Source organism: Salvia miltiorrhiza, chromosome 3, assembly GCF_028751815.1.
Source record: "Salvia miltiorrhiza cultivar Shanhuang (shh) chromosome 3, IMPLAD_Smil_shh, whole genome shotgun sequence".
Classification (NCBI taxonomy): Eukaryota; Viridiplantae; Streptophyta; class Magnoliopsida; order Lamiales; family Lamiaceae; genus Salvia; species Salvia miltiorrhiza.
Window position 1 is genome coordinate 49,528,852 of NC_080389.1, and position 16,981 is coordinate 49,545,832.

At 37.4% G+C, this 16,981-nt stretch overlaps 1 protein-coding gene and 1 long non-coding RNA gene across 2 annotated transcripts; both read left to right on the forward strand.

Moving 5' to 3' along the window:
- The first annotated feature begins 6,031 nt into the window (after positions 1-6,031).
- Positions 6,032-7,147, forward strand: LOC131016344 (uncharacterized). Its single transcript, XR_009098924.1, has 3 exons — positions 6,032-6,558; positions 6,646-6,738; positions 6,983-7,147. It is a non-coding gene; the product is annotated as an uncharacterized LOC131016344 (long non-coding RNA).
- Positions 7,148-12,223: 5,076 nt separating this feature from the next.
- On the forward strand, positions 12,224-15,100 carry LOC131016345 (B3 domain-containing transcription factor ABI3). Its single transcript, XM_057945035.1, has 6 exons — positions 12,224-13,948; positions 14,031-14,123; positions 14,218-14,318; positions 14,419-14,465; positions 14,539-14,615; positions 14,689-15,100. Exons 1-6 carry the CDS (start codon positions 12,482-12,484, stop codon positions 14,824-14,826), a joined length of 1,923 nt encoding a protein of 640 aa, XP_057801018.1. The 5' UTR covers positions 12,224-12,481; the 3' UTR covers positions 14,827-15,100.
- The last annotated feature ends 1,881 nt before the right edge of the window (positions 15,101-16,981 follow it).

Here is a 16,981-nt window from a genome sequence, read left to right on the forward strand (position 1 = left end):
AATTACATTTCTTATTCTGCTAGACATCTGAGTACTACTTTATTCTCTAATCTTTTAGATATGCATTCATATATTATGCATGCATTTCTATTAGACTGGTTGGGCATCACTATTTGTAGATCTAGACCTAAACAGACGTGTTCGTTGGTTTCTCAGGAATATCAATTTATGCTTTCACCACTTTTCATGGTTTCTAATTAACTTAGGCTTTTAGTTTTAGATTTAGATTTCACTTGTGTTAGGTTTTGGCATCATGAAAAATGAAAAAATTAGTGAAAAGTTTCTATGTTTTGATGATATACCAAGCTTATACCAATACCCCTGACGATGTATCAGCTGAACGTTTCTCTAATTTCTTATGGTATATCATGTATTGTGTTTCATCTAGATTGTTTATTTTATAGGGGAGCACAAATGAATTGCACGGTGATGAAGAGCTTGCTAGATGCCTGCTGTGGAAGAAAGCAAGATTGAAGAATGATGGAACCATTGACAATGAGAATTTGAAGATTGCCATGCAGAAAATAGTATTACTTTATTCATTTATGGAATTTAATTACAGTTGTCAATTTAGTAGTGGTTTTAATCGACATTTTCTTTGCACTTAATAGGATGAATACATAAGCGAAAAGGAGCAAGGGACACTTGAATCAGAAGAAGGTTCAAGTGATTTGCTTTCACTTGCCCTCGATAAACCAGAACATGCTGGTCGTGTACGAGGAAAAGGGGAAGGGGTAAAGCCCAAAACCTACTTCCATACTGCTAAAGGAACACCACGAACAACTGTTCAAGCTCCATGTGCTGAAATGGAAGAAGCAAAGAAAAAGATAAGTGAACAAGCTAGCCAGATTCAATTTTTGGATAAAGAAGTTCATGAGTTAAAGAGTAAAATGGCAAAATTTGAAAGTACAATGGGTGACAATGACAAAGAGTCTGAAGGATTTGGTAGTTGTACGGTGATGAAGATTGCACCTCATGAGAAATATGTGGAGTCTCCTGATACCGTATGTATTGGAAAATCAGAATTCTTGCAGGTATGTGTAGTGATTTTGTTTAAATAGTGCCTGCACGCAATTATATTTTAATGAAACTTTATTTAATATGATAGGGGAAGGAGGTGAAGTTACTTCAACAAGCCTCCAAAAAGCATGTAGCTTATGGAACGGTATTTGTTGCTGGTGCTGTCCTACATGGCTCGCCAATGCCTGCAGATTGCTTTCGTGTTTCGATTGATGAAGCAGTTGATCCCAATGCACGACTACCATTTCCAGTTGCAGATGATATGGAGACAGTACGCGATGTAGTAGGAAGCCATGTGGCTTGGCCTTGTGATTTGGTTGTTGCAAGATCTAATGAGGTACTTTTAGTGAATTTTATGTTTTCTTGTACGTTTTTTAGGGAATTGTTCTATCTTTACTCTAACATTAACTATTTAGACACAGGAAAAGAAAAGAAGTGCAAAAAAGACATCTTTGGGAAATCAAGATTTGATTGTCAGCTTGTCCTCATTCCTTCACATTGATGGTGATTTATGCTTAATTGTTCTAATTTTAGGGGTTTGCATGTGCATATTTTAAGTTAAATCTTCTGGAAATTGGTGCGTTTTATGGTGTATTTTATGCTTTGCAGGAGATTTAGGATTTCGAGATGAAGAGTGCAAATGTTGGAGAGTTTGGGCTAAGAATTACATTTTTGTGCATACTCTGGCATGTCAGAGAAGCGAAGCCCCGCATGCCAGAGCAGCGAAATGGGAAGCCAGAGAAATGCCCCAGAGCCAGAGCAGCGAAGTCAAAAGTCAGAGCAGAGGAGAGAAATCCAGAGCAGCGAAATCACTAGTCAGAGAAGTCATATGCCAGGCCAGAGAAATCAAAAGCCAGTGCAGCGAAGTCAATCTCCAGGCCAGAGGAATCGAAGCGCCAGAGGAATCGAAGCGCCAGAGGAATCAAAAATGCCAGAGGAATCGAAAACGCCAGAGGAATCACTTCGCTGCTGAAATCACACGCCAGAGGAATAAGAGCCAAAGCGGAAGCCATTCCGCTGGCGAGAGCCAGAGCGGAAACCATTCCGCTGGCGAGAGCCAGAGCGGAAGCCGTTCCGCTGGCGACCCATTCCGCTGGCGAGAGCCGCGATTTCCGCTAGGGTGGAGATTACTTCTAGAGCGCGCGTCACAGCTGGACTTACCTTCCTTTGCACGATTCTATTCCTTTTAGAGTCCGGCTTTGCATGGCAACTTCCATGGTGATCCATAGGGATTTGAAGTCTATAAATAGGGCCATACTTTTCATTGTAAAATATAATCCCTTGCCCTAATTTTTGGACGCCTTTGAGATCTTCCCTTGGCAGCCGAAAACTTCGGATTTTACTTGCTTTCTTAGTGCTTTCATAGTTTCGAGTTTTCATTGTTCTAGTTAGGTTTCAATTTAGTTTTATTTAGTTTTTATTCTTGGATTGTGATTGAGTGACACAATTACACGTTCAAGACATTTACGGTATTTAGTATTTCAATTCAATTTATTTTGTTTAATCATGTTTATGTTTTTCATTCATGTTCATGCTTTCTTTTTTATGCAATTTAAATTATGCACTTTAGTTTCACGCCTAGATTAGAAGTCTTTACTTTTACAAGTATTTAATTTCATAAGTAGGTTTATTTTAAGTTTTTTAAAATCTTGCCTAGGGTTTAATAGTTCAATTCGCCTAGTTTAATTTTAAGTTTGATTTTTACTTAAGTTTTTAATTCTAAGTTTTAGTTTAATAATCAATCTTTTTACTGCTTTCTTTACTATTTTTCCTGCGATACAATTAGAAGCCCTTTAAGACTTTCCTTGAGAGATAACACTGGGTCAGCTTACCATCACTAGGATGTCCTTGTTCTATTGCAAGTCAAACTAGAGGTGTTCTAGGTTGAGTCAAATTTTGGCGCCGTTGCCGGGGAAGGTTTTAGGCTTTTTAGTTGTGTCACTTTTCTTTCCGTTTTTACTTGCTTTATTTTTCTTTTTCTTGTTTTTGGTTACTGTCTCCCTCCGGTGCGTTTGATCCGTTTGTTAGTGCTGTGTATACAGAACAGCCCGGTGACAAGGAAGAAGAAGAGCGTTGCCAGCCCTACAAGCATTCAGCGCTCCAAGTCCAGCACTACAAAGAACCAGCCCATCCGCCATCATGCTTCGAGCTTAAGATTGAAATTCTATGGCAGATTATTATGATATTTGTGAGTACATGACCCTTGTGGAGGACGCAATTCCCAAGTATGGAGTTACGCAGATCCAATACCATGAAGTCGTACGAACGTTGGCGAAATTGCCCAAACTTTTTAAGGTTGGGTATAACTCCCAAATACATTTGCGTGATTCTGATCCTGAGAGCACCATTCAAGCCTTCATACACGCGATCATGTCAGTCATTCAATCGGCACAACAGGATGTTGAGTTTGTGGACGCAACAGTAAAATGCTTTGAGACTCGCGTCTTTCAAGTTGTTAGTTGGTTGAGAGAAATGGTACGCCAGTGCAAGGGAGAAAATCCAGCACTGCAGACTCCAGCCCTGCAAGGTCCAGCTCTACCCAGACCAGCGCTGCCCACTCCAGTGCTGCCGAGCCCAGCTCTGACCAATCCAGCTCTGACCAGTCCAGCTCTGACGAGCCCAGCTCAGCCCTGCCAGGAAAAGAAGGCAGTGCAGCAGATAGAAGGAGAGATGGAGAAAGAGGAGGTTCCTATGTTTTTGTCGGATGGCGATGAACTAATTGATTTGTTGGATGAGGATGTGATAGAGTTAGAATGTGTGGCAAATTTGGAGGAGGATTCCACCGAGGTATTGGAAGAGCCTGAATTAGCCTTTGCCAAGACACTAAGCGATGCCAAGCAAAACAAAATCTCTACACCCTCTATTTCTAAGGTTGTTCAATTCTATTATATCATTGCCTCTGACAAGTTCTTTTCCAATAATTTTACACAGGGATTTATCTATGATGCAAAAGAGGTGAACTCCACATGTCTAAAAGGGACGAGCATGACTCCATCAATTTTATCTTTAGGATCGGTAGACGTTGTGGCTGATGAAGATGAAATGGTCCAAATAATGGAGTGGTTCAAGCTTGAGACTGATTTCGGATAACACTAGCAAAGTCGGGCTGGAGACTTTAACTCTAGCGCTTGGTGGGAGGCAACCCACCGTTGGTTAGTTTATGTTTTTCTTGTTTTGTTTTTCTTGTTCTTTTCTTGTTTTTCGTTGTTTGTTTTTAGTTTTTCCTAAGTTTCGATTTCTTTGCGGATACTATGATGCTTGGTGTGCATGTCTTGTTTTTAGCTCTGCAATTCTCAATATGCCGCCAGCGCTGCACTTCTCCGCGCTGCACTTCCCCGCGCTGCAAAGCAGATGCACTCGCCAGAGAAATCAACTTGCCAAAGCAGAGAAACCAATTGCCAGAGGAATCAGTCACCAGAGAAATGCCCCAGAGCCAGAGCAGCGGAACCAACCCAGGCCAGCGAAGTCAATCTCCAGGCCAGAGGAATCGAAGCGCCAGAGGAATCGAAGCGCCAGAGAAATCACTTCGCTGCTGGAATCATAAGTGCCAGAGGAATCGAAAACGCCAGAGGAATCGAAAACGCCAAAGGAATAAGAGCCAGAGCGGAAGCCATTCCGCTGGCGAGAGCCAGAGCAGAAGACATTCCGCTGGCGAGAGCCAGAGCGAAAGCCATTCCGCTGGCGAGAGCCGCGATTTCCGCTAGGGTGGAGATTACTTCTAGAGCGCGCGTCACAGCTGGACTTACCTTCCTTTGCACGATTCTATTCCTTTTAGAGTCCGGCTTTGCATGGCAACTTCCATGGTGATCCATAGGGATTCGAAGTCTATAAATAGGGCCATACTTTTCATTATCATATAAAATCCTTGCCCTAATCTTTAGTTCCGCCAAGTTAGCTAAAGCTTAGGTTTATTGCTTTCATAGTTCTAGTTTCGATTTCTGTTCTTAGTTAGTTTAGTTTATAGTTCTTTAAATTCATGTTTTAAAGTAGTTCCCGTTTAGAGTTGTAATTACGTGACAGATTACTTCTCGAGACGATTTACGGTATTTCTTTAATCAAGTTTATTTATTTGCTTTTACTTATGCTTTCTTTAAATTCTGCGAATTTACTTATGCGATTTTATGATGCTTTCTTTAAATTATGCAATTTAGTTTCTGCCTAGTTAGATTAGATTAGAAGATTTTAATTAAAGTTATTTAAATTCAATTTGCCTAGTTAATTCCTTTACTTTAAGTTCATTTAATTCTTGCTTAGGGTTTAATAGTTTCACGCCTAGATAATTTTAAGATTAAGTTTTTAGTTAAGTTTAATTTACAAGCGTTAGTTAATAATTTCTTTTCGCCTAGTTAAGTTTAATTCACGTTAATTTACTTTCCATGTTTTAGTTTAATAATCCAACCTTTACTATTTTCGTTGTGACATAATTAAAAGCCCTTAAAGATCTTCCTTGAGAGATGACATTGGGTCAACTTACCATCACTAGGATGTCCTTGTTCTATTGCAAGTTAAACTAGAGGTGTTCTAGGTTGAGTCAGATGGCATTGTACTGTTTGTTTGAGAAAGCTTACAAGGATGATGCGCTGCGTGTTACATTAGATGCCGAACTTTTTGGGGATGATTCGAAACTTAACATTCTTAAGAACTTTGACTTAGTTCCATTTTGTAACATGCAACCAATAGCAGGAAATTGCATTGTGGCATATATTTGGTAAGACCTCGTCAATTCTATGTGTTTATTTATGAATGACACGTTAATATAATTACTACATTTTTATTGGCAGGCACCTGTATAACAGCATGAGGGGAAATAGTGCAGCTTCCAAGTTTGTATTTGTAAATCCATTTGTCGTTGAACATAGCGTGCCGCAAGATGATAGAACACGCGCATTGTCAGAGAGATTACTTGAGGTTGCTGCATCAGATGTACTCGTATTTGTGCCTTGCAACGTGGGGTGAGTGAACAAGTATATAAAATAGTTAGTATCCCGTATGTTTTTGGCCTAACAATCTGACATGCATATCAAATAGTGGGCATTGGATTCTTACAATCATTCAAGTTGAAAAAGGACAAGCTTTTCTAATGGATCCTAAAAGTCATCGTAATAAGGACATCATATGGAAGTCTGTTGTCGACACGTAAGTTTTGAATTATACAACTAATTAATCATCTCTTTCATTTTATTTGATGTTAATGTTAACTTTATATAAATTTCCTTTCAAGTGCGATAAGTATGGTCACTGCAAAAAAGGGAAAGAAAATGAAAAAAGCAACTTGGGAAGTTATAAAGGTATGTATGCTTAATTTACTGACAGTTTTGGGCAGTTTATTTGATGTTAATGTTAACGTTATATAAATTCTTTCATGTTTTTGTTGGATAGTTGGTAAAATGCAGCCTAACCATTTTATTTCTGTAATAATTATAGGGTCCTACACAACCTAATGACAAGCAATGTGGTTATTTTGTGATGAGGTTTATGAGAGATATTATCGAAGGGTTTCAAAATGCAGCAGCCTCTACTTTTCACTTGTCATCACTGGTATTAAATATATATACTTGAATATTGTCTAAACATATATTAGTAGTTATTAATAAAATATATTGGTGATCTTGTTTTTATTCGTAGTTTAAAGGAGTTACTACTTATTCTCAAAATCAACTCAACGAGGTCCGTGAAGAATGGGCAACATGTGTGATAAAGCATGCATTGGATGGATAGGTATGTTTAAAGTTTAATTATTCTGAGTGTTATGTCAATTTTTTGAGGGAAATGTTTATGATGTATTGGGCTCGGGGGAGTTGGAATGCCTCCTTACTTTTTTGGTTTTGGGAGATTGAATGGTCTTCGCTTGGTTTAGCTTTCAAGTTAATGAATGCTTTATCATTCGTCACTTTTTGATGTGGTCGCAAACTCGTGTTTCTTGTTTCTGACAAGTACTGTTAACTGTTGTATTATCCTACAGATGCTTTACATGAAGTGAAATAGAGACGTGACAGGAGAAAGGTTATTTCAATCGAGATGGCTATCTATCAAGCTAGTAGCATCATTTTGTAGACTTTGTTTGCACGCACGATTGATAGAACATGTCTTTTTGTTAACTCTATTTTGGATGGTGATTGTATGAAAATTTCGAATGGTATATGACATGATTAATGGATGGTTTTTATTATTTTATTGTATTAGAATTTTAATAAAAAGCTATCTGTAGCATACATAATGAAAATAAAAAAAATATACATAACGGTTACAACCGTTATGTATAAAAGCAAACATAACGTAAAAAAGAGTAATCTAAACAACAATTTGACGTTATTGTAATATTCAAAGATCACACATAAAAGTGTGATATATATGAAAAATAACCATTATGTATAAATAAATAGATAACGGATAAATAGAAATTTTAATTACGGACGAAAGCGTTATGTATAACACGCATACATAACGCTTAAAAAACATTATTAATTTCAAAATACCGTTACGCATATTTGCATACATAACGGCGAATATCAGACTTTCATGACGGTCGGAAACGTTATCTATAACAATTATAGATAACGGATTATCCACGTTACTTATATATTAAAAACCGTTATGTATATATATATACATAACGGTTAAATTTAAACTTTCGTAACGGTCGGAGACGTTATGTATAATCCTTAACATAACGGAAATTCCAATGTTATTTATTTCAAAACTACCGTTATGTATACCAATATAGATAACGGAGAAATATAAACTTTCATAACGGTCCGAAAGGTTATGTAAAAGGCCTATAGATAACGGATTTTTAGGCGTTATTTATTTATCGATGACCGTTATGTATAATAGTATAGATAACGGATAAATATCCGTTATCTATGCGCGCCGCATACATAACACCACTATACTTAATGCAAGATTATCCCCATAGATAACGGATAAAATCCATTATGTATGCGCATTTTTGGCGTAGTGCAGCGTTGTAATTAATTAGTTTCAGCTTATCTATTAGAAAGTTGAGATTCTAATTTACAGGCAAGAAGAAAATATGTTGATGATCAACCCAACTGAAGAATACACACTTAGCTGAAACTAGGGATGGCAATCTACCCGCGGGTAGTGGATATCCGCGAAAACCCGAACCCATTAGGGTGGGTTTGGATACCATTTGATATCCACGGATAGTTTCGTGGGTACAATTCACTATCCATTTAGTTCGTGGGTATGGGTTTGGATACTTACTATCCATACCCGCGAAACCCGTTTACCCGCGAAAAATACCCGCCAATTACCCGTCAAATATCCACAAAAAATTCTATAAAATATGGGCTTTAAATACATATTTTGAGATTATGGGCTAGTATTTTATATTTTAAAATAGGCCCAAACAATAAGGCCCAAAGTCTAATATTGAGCACCGCAGTCGTCTCAAACCAAAGCTATTAGAAGCATTAATGTGTACTCAAAATTGGCTACGAAATCAACTTGAAGGTATGTAAATTTATAATTATAATTAATCTTTTATTTCATATATCTAATGTAAATAATTGCTTATTTCATAGGTCAAGGAAAAAATGGAAGCTTTTGGACTTGTCTTGAAGATGAAGAAGAAGAGTTTAATGAAGAGGGTTCTATTTCTACTGTCGAGCAATTATAGACATTGTTCTTTGTTGGATTTTATATTTTAGTTGATGAATTTAAACATTGTTCTTTGTGAATTTGAATTTAAACATTGTTCTTTGTGGATTTGAACTATGCTATTTGTGTTGATTTTTTTTTTCTATTAAATTTGTTGTAAATTTATATTTAAATTCTATTTCGTGGGTATCCAGCGGATAGTGGGTATCCGGCGGATAGCAGGTATCCGTCGAATAGTGGGTGACGGATATCCGTCGGATAGCGGGTTTCGCGGATACCCGACGGGTAGCGAGTATCCGCGGGTAGCAGGTTTGGATACCATTTGATATCCATGGATAGTTTCGTGGGTAGCAACCACTATCCATTTAGTTCGTGGGTATGGGTATGGATAGTCACTATCCGTACCCGCCGTACCCGATTGCCATCCCTAGCTGAAACTAGTGTAAAGTTTAGCGCTGAAGTCAATCAATTGAATACAAGACAACTGATAAAGTCGACTCAAAGTACCTAGACGTGAAGCTGCTAAAAGTTTCTATTGAACCGCACAAGTCTGACACCAGATCCTCGGACAATCTGAAGGTTCGAAGATTGTGTACAATGTTGTAGAACTGATGTGGCATCCCACCAACTGTCAACACGAAGATTTTCAACGGTGAAAGAAAGAAGGATTTTTTGAACGAGCTATCCAACGACTCTTTCTTTATGCCCTCCTATATATATCTTGTGGGTTCAAACACAATCGATATCGAAACTATGTGCTATCAAAACCTACAAGTATTTAAAGCTCTCAAGCTCAAGAACACTCTCTCAGCATAAGTTTTGAAGAACGAAATTTACAAAGCTTAGAAGATCTCTGAAGTCATCAAAAATCTCTTCTTAGAAATCTCATTTACATTTTCTTAGTGATTATGCAAATATTTCTTATAAACTCAGGCCTAGTCATCCAAGCAAATTTATCTTTTTGTACTATTCTTATTGTAATAGTTTGCTCAACATAGTTGGAAATATTTTCCAAACACATTCCCTACAGCAAGCAGATAAGTTTAGTGTTAGAAGGTAAAACACAAGTATGCGACGAAGTGCTTATCGTCTGAAAGCACAAGGTAGATTTAAGGACATGGTCTCATTGGAATCGTACGTAGATCAACCTAAGGTTACCTGACTAATCGATTGTCTTGCAACCATAAAACAAATAATCCTAAGGTTAATTGGATTATCTTGCTCAATCAAGGTTGTGGACGTAGGAGCAGTTTACTATGAGCTACATTAAATCATTTGTATACTTTACTTTTCAGTACCTTAACTGTTGCATTAACTGTCATTCATTTAGCACTCTTACTCTACATCATACTCTCATACTCAAATTAACCTGACTAATATGCATGTACTTATTAATATTTTCATAAGGATTTTCTAACATAGTTGATCAAAACAACTTAATTATTCATCAACAATAAATTGTTTGTCCAACTGATAAGTTACTCAGCTGTCAGTAGGATCACTTTGAAACTGTTTTTAACACTTTTAGGACAAGAACACTATAAGTCAGCTCATGATTAGTGTGTTGATCTTCAATCATCTGCTAAGTCAACTGACTTACTCGTTCTGTCTAAAATTTTAAGTATGAAAAATTGTTAACTAGCGTGTTCTCTCCCATACACCATAATATACTCAATTGGGACATGCAAATAATAAAAATTTAATAAGTATATTTATCGTAAAAATTATATTTTTTTCTTCGCCTCAGTTCCTCCATTATCTTGATCCGACTCTCCCATACACTGTATCTAATCTCTATTAACGTGAACACAAGGCTGTATGTACAAAAATTGTATGGCGATAACAAGCGCCATTTCTCGACGTGGTTGGTTTTTGGCTTTGTTTTACTGTTTCTTCTTTCTCTTTTGTCTCTCCTCCTTGTGTACTTTTTTTGGTACTGCTGGTACCGATTTTATGAAAGTTTCATCCTTTTTTCTACTCAAAAAAAAAAAAAAAACAAGCCATTTCTCGATGAACATATTAAGAAGGCATGGAGCTAGAATTTTAAAAATAACTATGAAAGAATAAAATTGTAATTTTATATATAAAACATAAAAAATAAAAAATAAAATACAATCAAAATATAATAACTAAAACAAAAATTTGCCTTCTCTGATATTAAGCTTACAATTAATGTTATTGGACAAAATATGTTTAGACAAAAAATAGTTAAATACTTTAAAAAAATTATTTATTTAATTTTTTTTAGTTCAAAATAGAAAAGGATTTAATTCGTTTTATTATTTTCTTCATATTGTAGTTTTTTTTTATAACTTTTAATTTTTAAGTAAAAAATTATTAAAAAATAATAAAAAAGTATTAAAATGTTACAGATAAAATTATAATACGGAGAAAATAATGGAATTAATTAAATTATTTTTAATTGAATAAATTTTTTTAAATAAATTAACTTTTAAAAATGTTTAATTTTTTTTATTCAAACATATTTAGTCCAAAAATACCACTGCTCGTAAGCTTGATAGCTCAGGCATGCCATACAATTAAAACCATGGTATGTAAAAAATTGATTAACGTGTTCAATTATTACTGGCTTCTTTTATGCTTTTCTTGCAACAAAAATTATCCCCAGAAAACGACGAGAATTTTGAAACAAAGTTATTGGTAGATGCAATGCAAGAGAAAATTCACAGTAGAGAGAGAGAGAAAGTGAGGTGAGGGAGAGGAGAATTGGTTTCGTATTTGAGTTTATGGTTGACGTCAGTGAAGAATGGACACGTAGCGGGAAATCATGAGCCTCACCGTTTCATCCACGAATGGAGACAATTCCAGCTATACTAAGCCAAGAGCCTTTTCCTCAGTCGGTCCAATCTCCCTCTTTCTCTCTCTATATATGCATGTACGCATGTGTTTATATAGAGCCGCTTCATGTATGTGGTGACATGATTTATGCACATATCACATTGAATATTATTTATAAACTGGAGAGAGAATTGAGCTGCTATGATACTTGCAATTAACAATTTTGGTTTGTTTTTGAAATGGGAAAAGGAATAAAGGCTGAGGCCACCGATGGGATGCACCATTCAGGTGGGAACGTATGGCTACATGCGTACAAACCGGAGATAAATGGGAGAAAGTAGAGCACGAGGTTTTCTAAAATTTTTGGCTGTTTTGTATTTCTCTCTCTAAAAGTTCAAACTGCATTGATATCTCATCTCATCTCCCTAGTTCAATCCCCATTCGTTTCTCTCTCTTACTTAAGAGCAAGACTCCAGCCAAAAAAAAAAAAGATTTGAACTTATCTGCAAGCAACCAACAAAAGAAAAGAAAAAGAAAATTGAAACTCCCTAGACGGACCAGAACATTCATGGGGGTTGTTTAAGTTTGGTGGTGCTCTCTCACTCTTCTTTGTCTCTTTAGACTTTAGGGTTTTCTCTCTCTTCTAAGCCTTCTCATTTGTAAATTTCTCAAACAAGGAAATACTAGATCGGAAAGTCAAATGTGCAAGTGTTTTGTTGTTGATGATTGACAACATAAATTCTTGTTGTTGAAGAAGATGTTTTATAAATTAGTGATTTAGATTTGTGATAGAAGTCACTTTCACATCTGGATTTTTTTATTTGCAAGTGGGTGGTTGTTTTAATTTGATGGAAACCCCTAATCCCAGATGCTTTATGTTGCTGCAACTTGCATCCATCTTTCGTACTTGATCAAGATCTTCAAGCGGGCCCTTTCTACAAAAACCTTTGCTCCGTACCAAATTATATAAATATTATATTCCATCTCTCTCCGATACTTATATATTCAACCCCTCAAATTCTACATTCGAGTATCAAAGATGGTTAAAGTTGGAGCAGCGGAGCAAGATCTGCATTTGAAAAGTGAGGATAATGGTGTTGCAAATGCTGCAAACCCTAGTGGTTTCGATCCAATGGAAGAGGAGCAGCATCAGCATCACCATGGTGTTGTGTGGGTTGATGATAGAGAGCAAGACAGCCTTCTCGATGTGAATGAAGCTTCCATTTTCTACGACGACTTCCCCCCGCTGCCGGATTTCCCTTGTATGTCCTCCTCTTCGTCTTCCTCGTCCACGCAGCCCGTGTCGAAGCCCATCGCGGGCACATCTTCCTCCTCTTCCGCCACCTCGGCCGCCTCGTGGGCGGCGGTGGCGGAGGAGGTCAAGATGGAGGCCTCATCCACGGCGGTGGCGGCGCCGGATTGCATGGATGTGATGGAGAACTTCGGGTACATGGATCTCATCGACTGCAACGACCTCTGGGACCCGTCCTCGGTTTTCCAGAGCGAAAACCCTCAAGAGATGTTGGAAGACCAACAGGCGGCGGCGGTGACGGCGGCGCCCGCTGGGGAGGAAGAGAAGGACGGTTTGAGCTTCCTGCAGGGGAACAGCGAGCTGGCGATGATCTTCTTCGAATGGCTGAAACAAAACAAGGATTACATCTCTGCTGAAGATATGAGAAGCATCAAGCTGAAGCGGTCCACCATTGAAAGCGCGTCGAAGCGTTTGGGAAGCACTAAAGAAGGAAAGAAACAGCTTCTTAAACTGATACTGGAGTGGGTGGAGCAGTACCAGCTGCAGAAGAAGGCGCGCCTGCCACTGCCAGTGCCGGAACCCCAATCTCCTTTCGCCTTCGATGACACTCTTCAAATCCCTGCAGATCCCAATTTCATGTTCAATGCGGATCCAAACCCTACCACCCAGCACTGGATGCAAGACCCCACCCCGCCCCCGCCCCCGCCGCCGTCTTTTGCTCCTCCGATGATGCCTGCCTACAGCGGGGATCCTTACATGAATCACGGAGTTGTGAACGGCATCCCTTATGGGGAATATCCGCCGTCGTGGGCCTTCCCGCAGTTTACTCCTTTCCCTGATAATGGCTCCGCCACCATTATCAACCGGCAGCAGCAGCAGCAGCAGAGTTTGTACGCTAATCCCTATCAAATGTACGATCCAAATGGGGAAAGATTGGCGATGAGACTGGGCTCTTCTGCGACTAAAGAGGCGAGGAAGAAGAGAATGGCCCGCCAGCGCCGCCTCTATTCGCACCATCACCGTCACTCTACCAACTCCAACCAGCATCAAAACCAACTCAACGATCCTCCTGACGCCGATCAGGGTGCTTCTCCGGGGGATTGGGTGTACTGGTCTCCAGCCGGCGCCTCTTCTCCGACGCTGCAGGCGCCTGCGGATGCTAATTCTGCGGATCGGGCCACCATGCAGCCGCAAAATTGTCAACGACAGGCTGCTGCCGGTGGCGGTGGCGCTTCTGATCGGCGGCAACAGCAGGTTGGTTTTGCATCGTATTGGGATTTTGACTTGATTGATTGATTGAGCTATTTTAATGAAATATTTGGTTTTTGGTGTATAGGGTTGGAAGACGGAAAAGAACTTGAAGTTTTTGCTACAGAAAGTGTTGAAGCAAAGTGATGTTGGTAACCTCGGAAGAATTGTGTTGCCAAAAGTATACTTCTTCTGCCTTTAATTTGTTGCTTCTTAATTATTTACGTTGGAATTATGATGATGAGATCTGAAACAAAATTGCAATGTGGTGGCAGAAAGAGGCTGAAAGCCATCTCCCAGAACTGGAAACAAGAGATGGGATTTCCATTGCCATGGAAGACATTGGAACTTCTCGCATTTGGAATATGCGTTATAGGTATAATTTTCAAATTAATTATCTAATATATCCTTTCTATAATTTCCATTCTGATTCTGATTCTGATTATATATGATGATTTTGGTGGCCGGGGTTTCAGGTTTTGGCCTAATAACAAAAGCCGAATGTACCTTCTTGAGAACACAGGTAAAATGAATTCGACCATCTTAATTACTAGGAAATGGATTATTTACGAAATCTTGATGATTTTAATATATAGGGGATTTTGTGAGGGTGAATGGACTTCAAGAAGGAGATTTCATTGTCATCTACTCGGATACAAAATGCGGCAAATATGTGAGTTCTTCAACAACTGCTTCCTCTTTATCCTCACCTTCTCGATTTCCTACTGAATGCTGGCATGATACAGATGATCCGAGGAGTGAAAGTGCGACAGGCGGGTGGAAAGTTGGAGGGCAAGAAACCGGCGAGGAGAAACATACGCAACATATCATCGCTTGCCGGTAACAGCTCCTCACTTGCACCTATCAGACAAGCTGTAAGATGAAAATTGGGGTTCCAATTCACAATGTTTGGGGTTTAACTTGTGGTGTATGATTTCATTGGCTCCAAATCACATGTTTTAATTTTAGAACCAAGCAAAAGTGTGTTATGTATAGTCATATGTAGTTGGGAAATGATGATCTGGTCCTAATAGCGAGTGGTACATAAATATTTTGGTTCAAACTCTCCTAGCTTGCAGTGTTGAGGGCCTCCTGCTAGGTTATTTTGCACCTTCACCAACTACTACTTAATTTGTCTTTATATTGTTATTACCTAAGTTAACAAACACCCATTAAGATGTAGTATTGTCACAATAAACCGTTTGTTAATTAAGTTTGTTTGTGATACTATCAGAACATATATACATGTTCTGTATTCACCTACATTTTGTTAGTATTATGATGTTGGAGCCAGAAATGTTTGCTGCTGCTTTTCCTTTGTTGAAACAATCATGTCTTAATCTTGTAATTTGCAGAGCCAATTTATTTATCGGTATGTAGTAGAAATGTAGGAATGGTAGGAACATATATGGTAGCAAATGGGACTTGAACAAAGTATATATGTATATTACACTACCAAAAAATATATTATATATCTTGAATTGAAGTTACAATCCATTGGTTGTTTGAAATTCCTCGGGCATCTGAGTTTAGAGACTATCCGTGTATCAAATTATATCGTACAATTAACTTAGAATGCAATGATTTCAATTGAATATTATACAGTATACACTACTACATTAGTATCTATAGGGCCTGTTTGATATGGGTTTAAAAGCAAGATAAGTTAAATTAGTATGGATTTATGTAGTGTTTGATATTATGTGTTACTAATATGGTCAACTCCAGGTTTATCTCAAGACCCTAGCTTATTTTGTGGGATTAACCCACACTAATTATCCCACCTCCCCCATGGGATTAACCCACACTAATTATTCCACCCCCTCCATAGGCTACTAATTTAGGTATTTGAAATGTTAATCCAACCTATTTCAATGGATACCAAACACTTTTTGAGATTAATTACCAATGATATCAAACACCCATCTGAGATTAGAAATCATGACTAATCCACACTAAATTATCAGGATAATTTATATCCTGATTAATCCAATACTGAAAATCAAACGGGCCCATAGGGTGTACGTGTGTATTGTATTTTTAACTTAATCAGTTGTACTTAGGGATGTCAAAAAAGCTCGAAACCGACGGGTCGACCCGAATAGACCGATAAAAAAGACGGGTTAGGGCTGAAAATTTTTAGCCCGAATGGCCCGAACTGAAAATAGCCCGAGCCCGATAGGGTTGGCCCGATTAATCGAACACTTTCTTAATAATTGATTTCTAAATTTTAATACTTTATTTTTTAATTTGATAATAACATTTTGATGCTTGTATAATATGTTTTGATTTTTTCTAACGATTAATAATAAATATTTATGATATAAAAGTCAAAAAAAGATAGTAATTTATGTTATATCTATGTATAATTTTTATCGGAAATAAAGTTAAAATTAAATATTATGTAAATTTACATTAAAATAACACTAATTTTTGTATCTAAAATAAGGCGAAATGTTTTGATTTAAAAAGCACGATATATTTTTATTACAATAATATGATTATCCATATAAAAAAAATTATACATATAAAAAAATTATAAATTTGTGGTCCCGAACGGTCTAGCCCGAAACCGAGTGGGTTAGGATTAGGGTCGAAAAATTTTAGCCCGAAAAATAAAAAAATCGATTAGTCCGAACCGAAAATAACTCGAAACCAAATGGGTTGGCCCGAAATTAAGTGGGTTGGCTCAATTGACATCCCTAGTTGTACTTATAAAAGTTCAACACAAAATAGAATATTAATCCTAGGCTATTGAGTATTAGCATTGAGTTATAATGAAAATGATTGTTTAATTTCTTGAAAAATGAGAACAATGAATAATTTGTTTGTAGAGTACGAAATTTTAGTTAAAATGGTGCAATGTTTAAATCCTTTACAATTCGAATTTAAGTTCGAATTATTATTTTCATACATTAATAATTGAATTTTCTCTTTCTCTATCTAATATTATATAAAAAGAAAGGTAATTAAAAACTTAAAATAAGCTCTAATTAACTCAACCTCTCTCGTGCAAATTTTTTTTATTCACAAAAAAAA

What these genes read in the sequence shown, in the direction of transcription:
- LOC131016345 (XM_057945035.1), top strand. Translation starts at nt 12,482, where the DNA reads ATGGTTAAAGTTGGAGCAGCGGAGCAAGATCTGCATTTGAAAAGTGAG. An exon ending in ATTTGGAATATGCGTTATAG is followed by an intron (nt 14,319 to 14,418) that starts GTATAATTTTCA and finishes CCGGGGTTTCAG; the next exon opens with GTTTTGGCCTAATAACAAAA. An exon ending in ATACAAAATGCGGCAAATAT is followed by an intron (nt 14,616 to 14,688) that starts GTGAGTTCTTCA and finishes GGCATGATACAG; the next exon opens with ATGATCCGAGGAGTGAAAGT.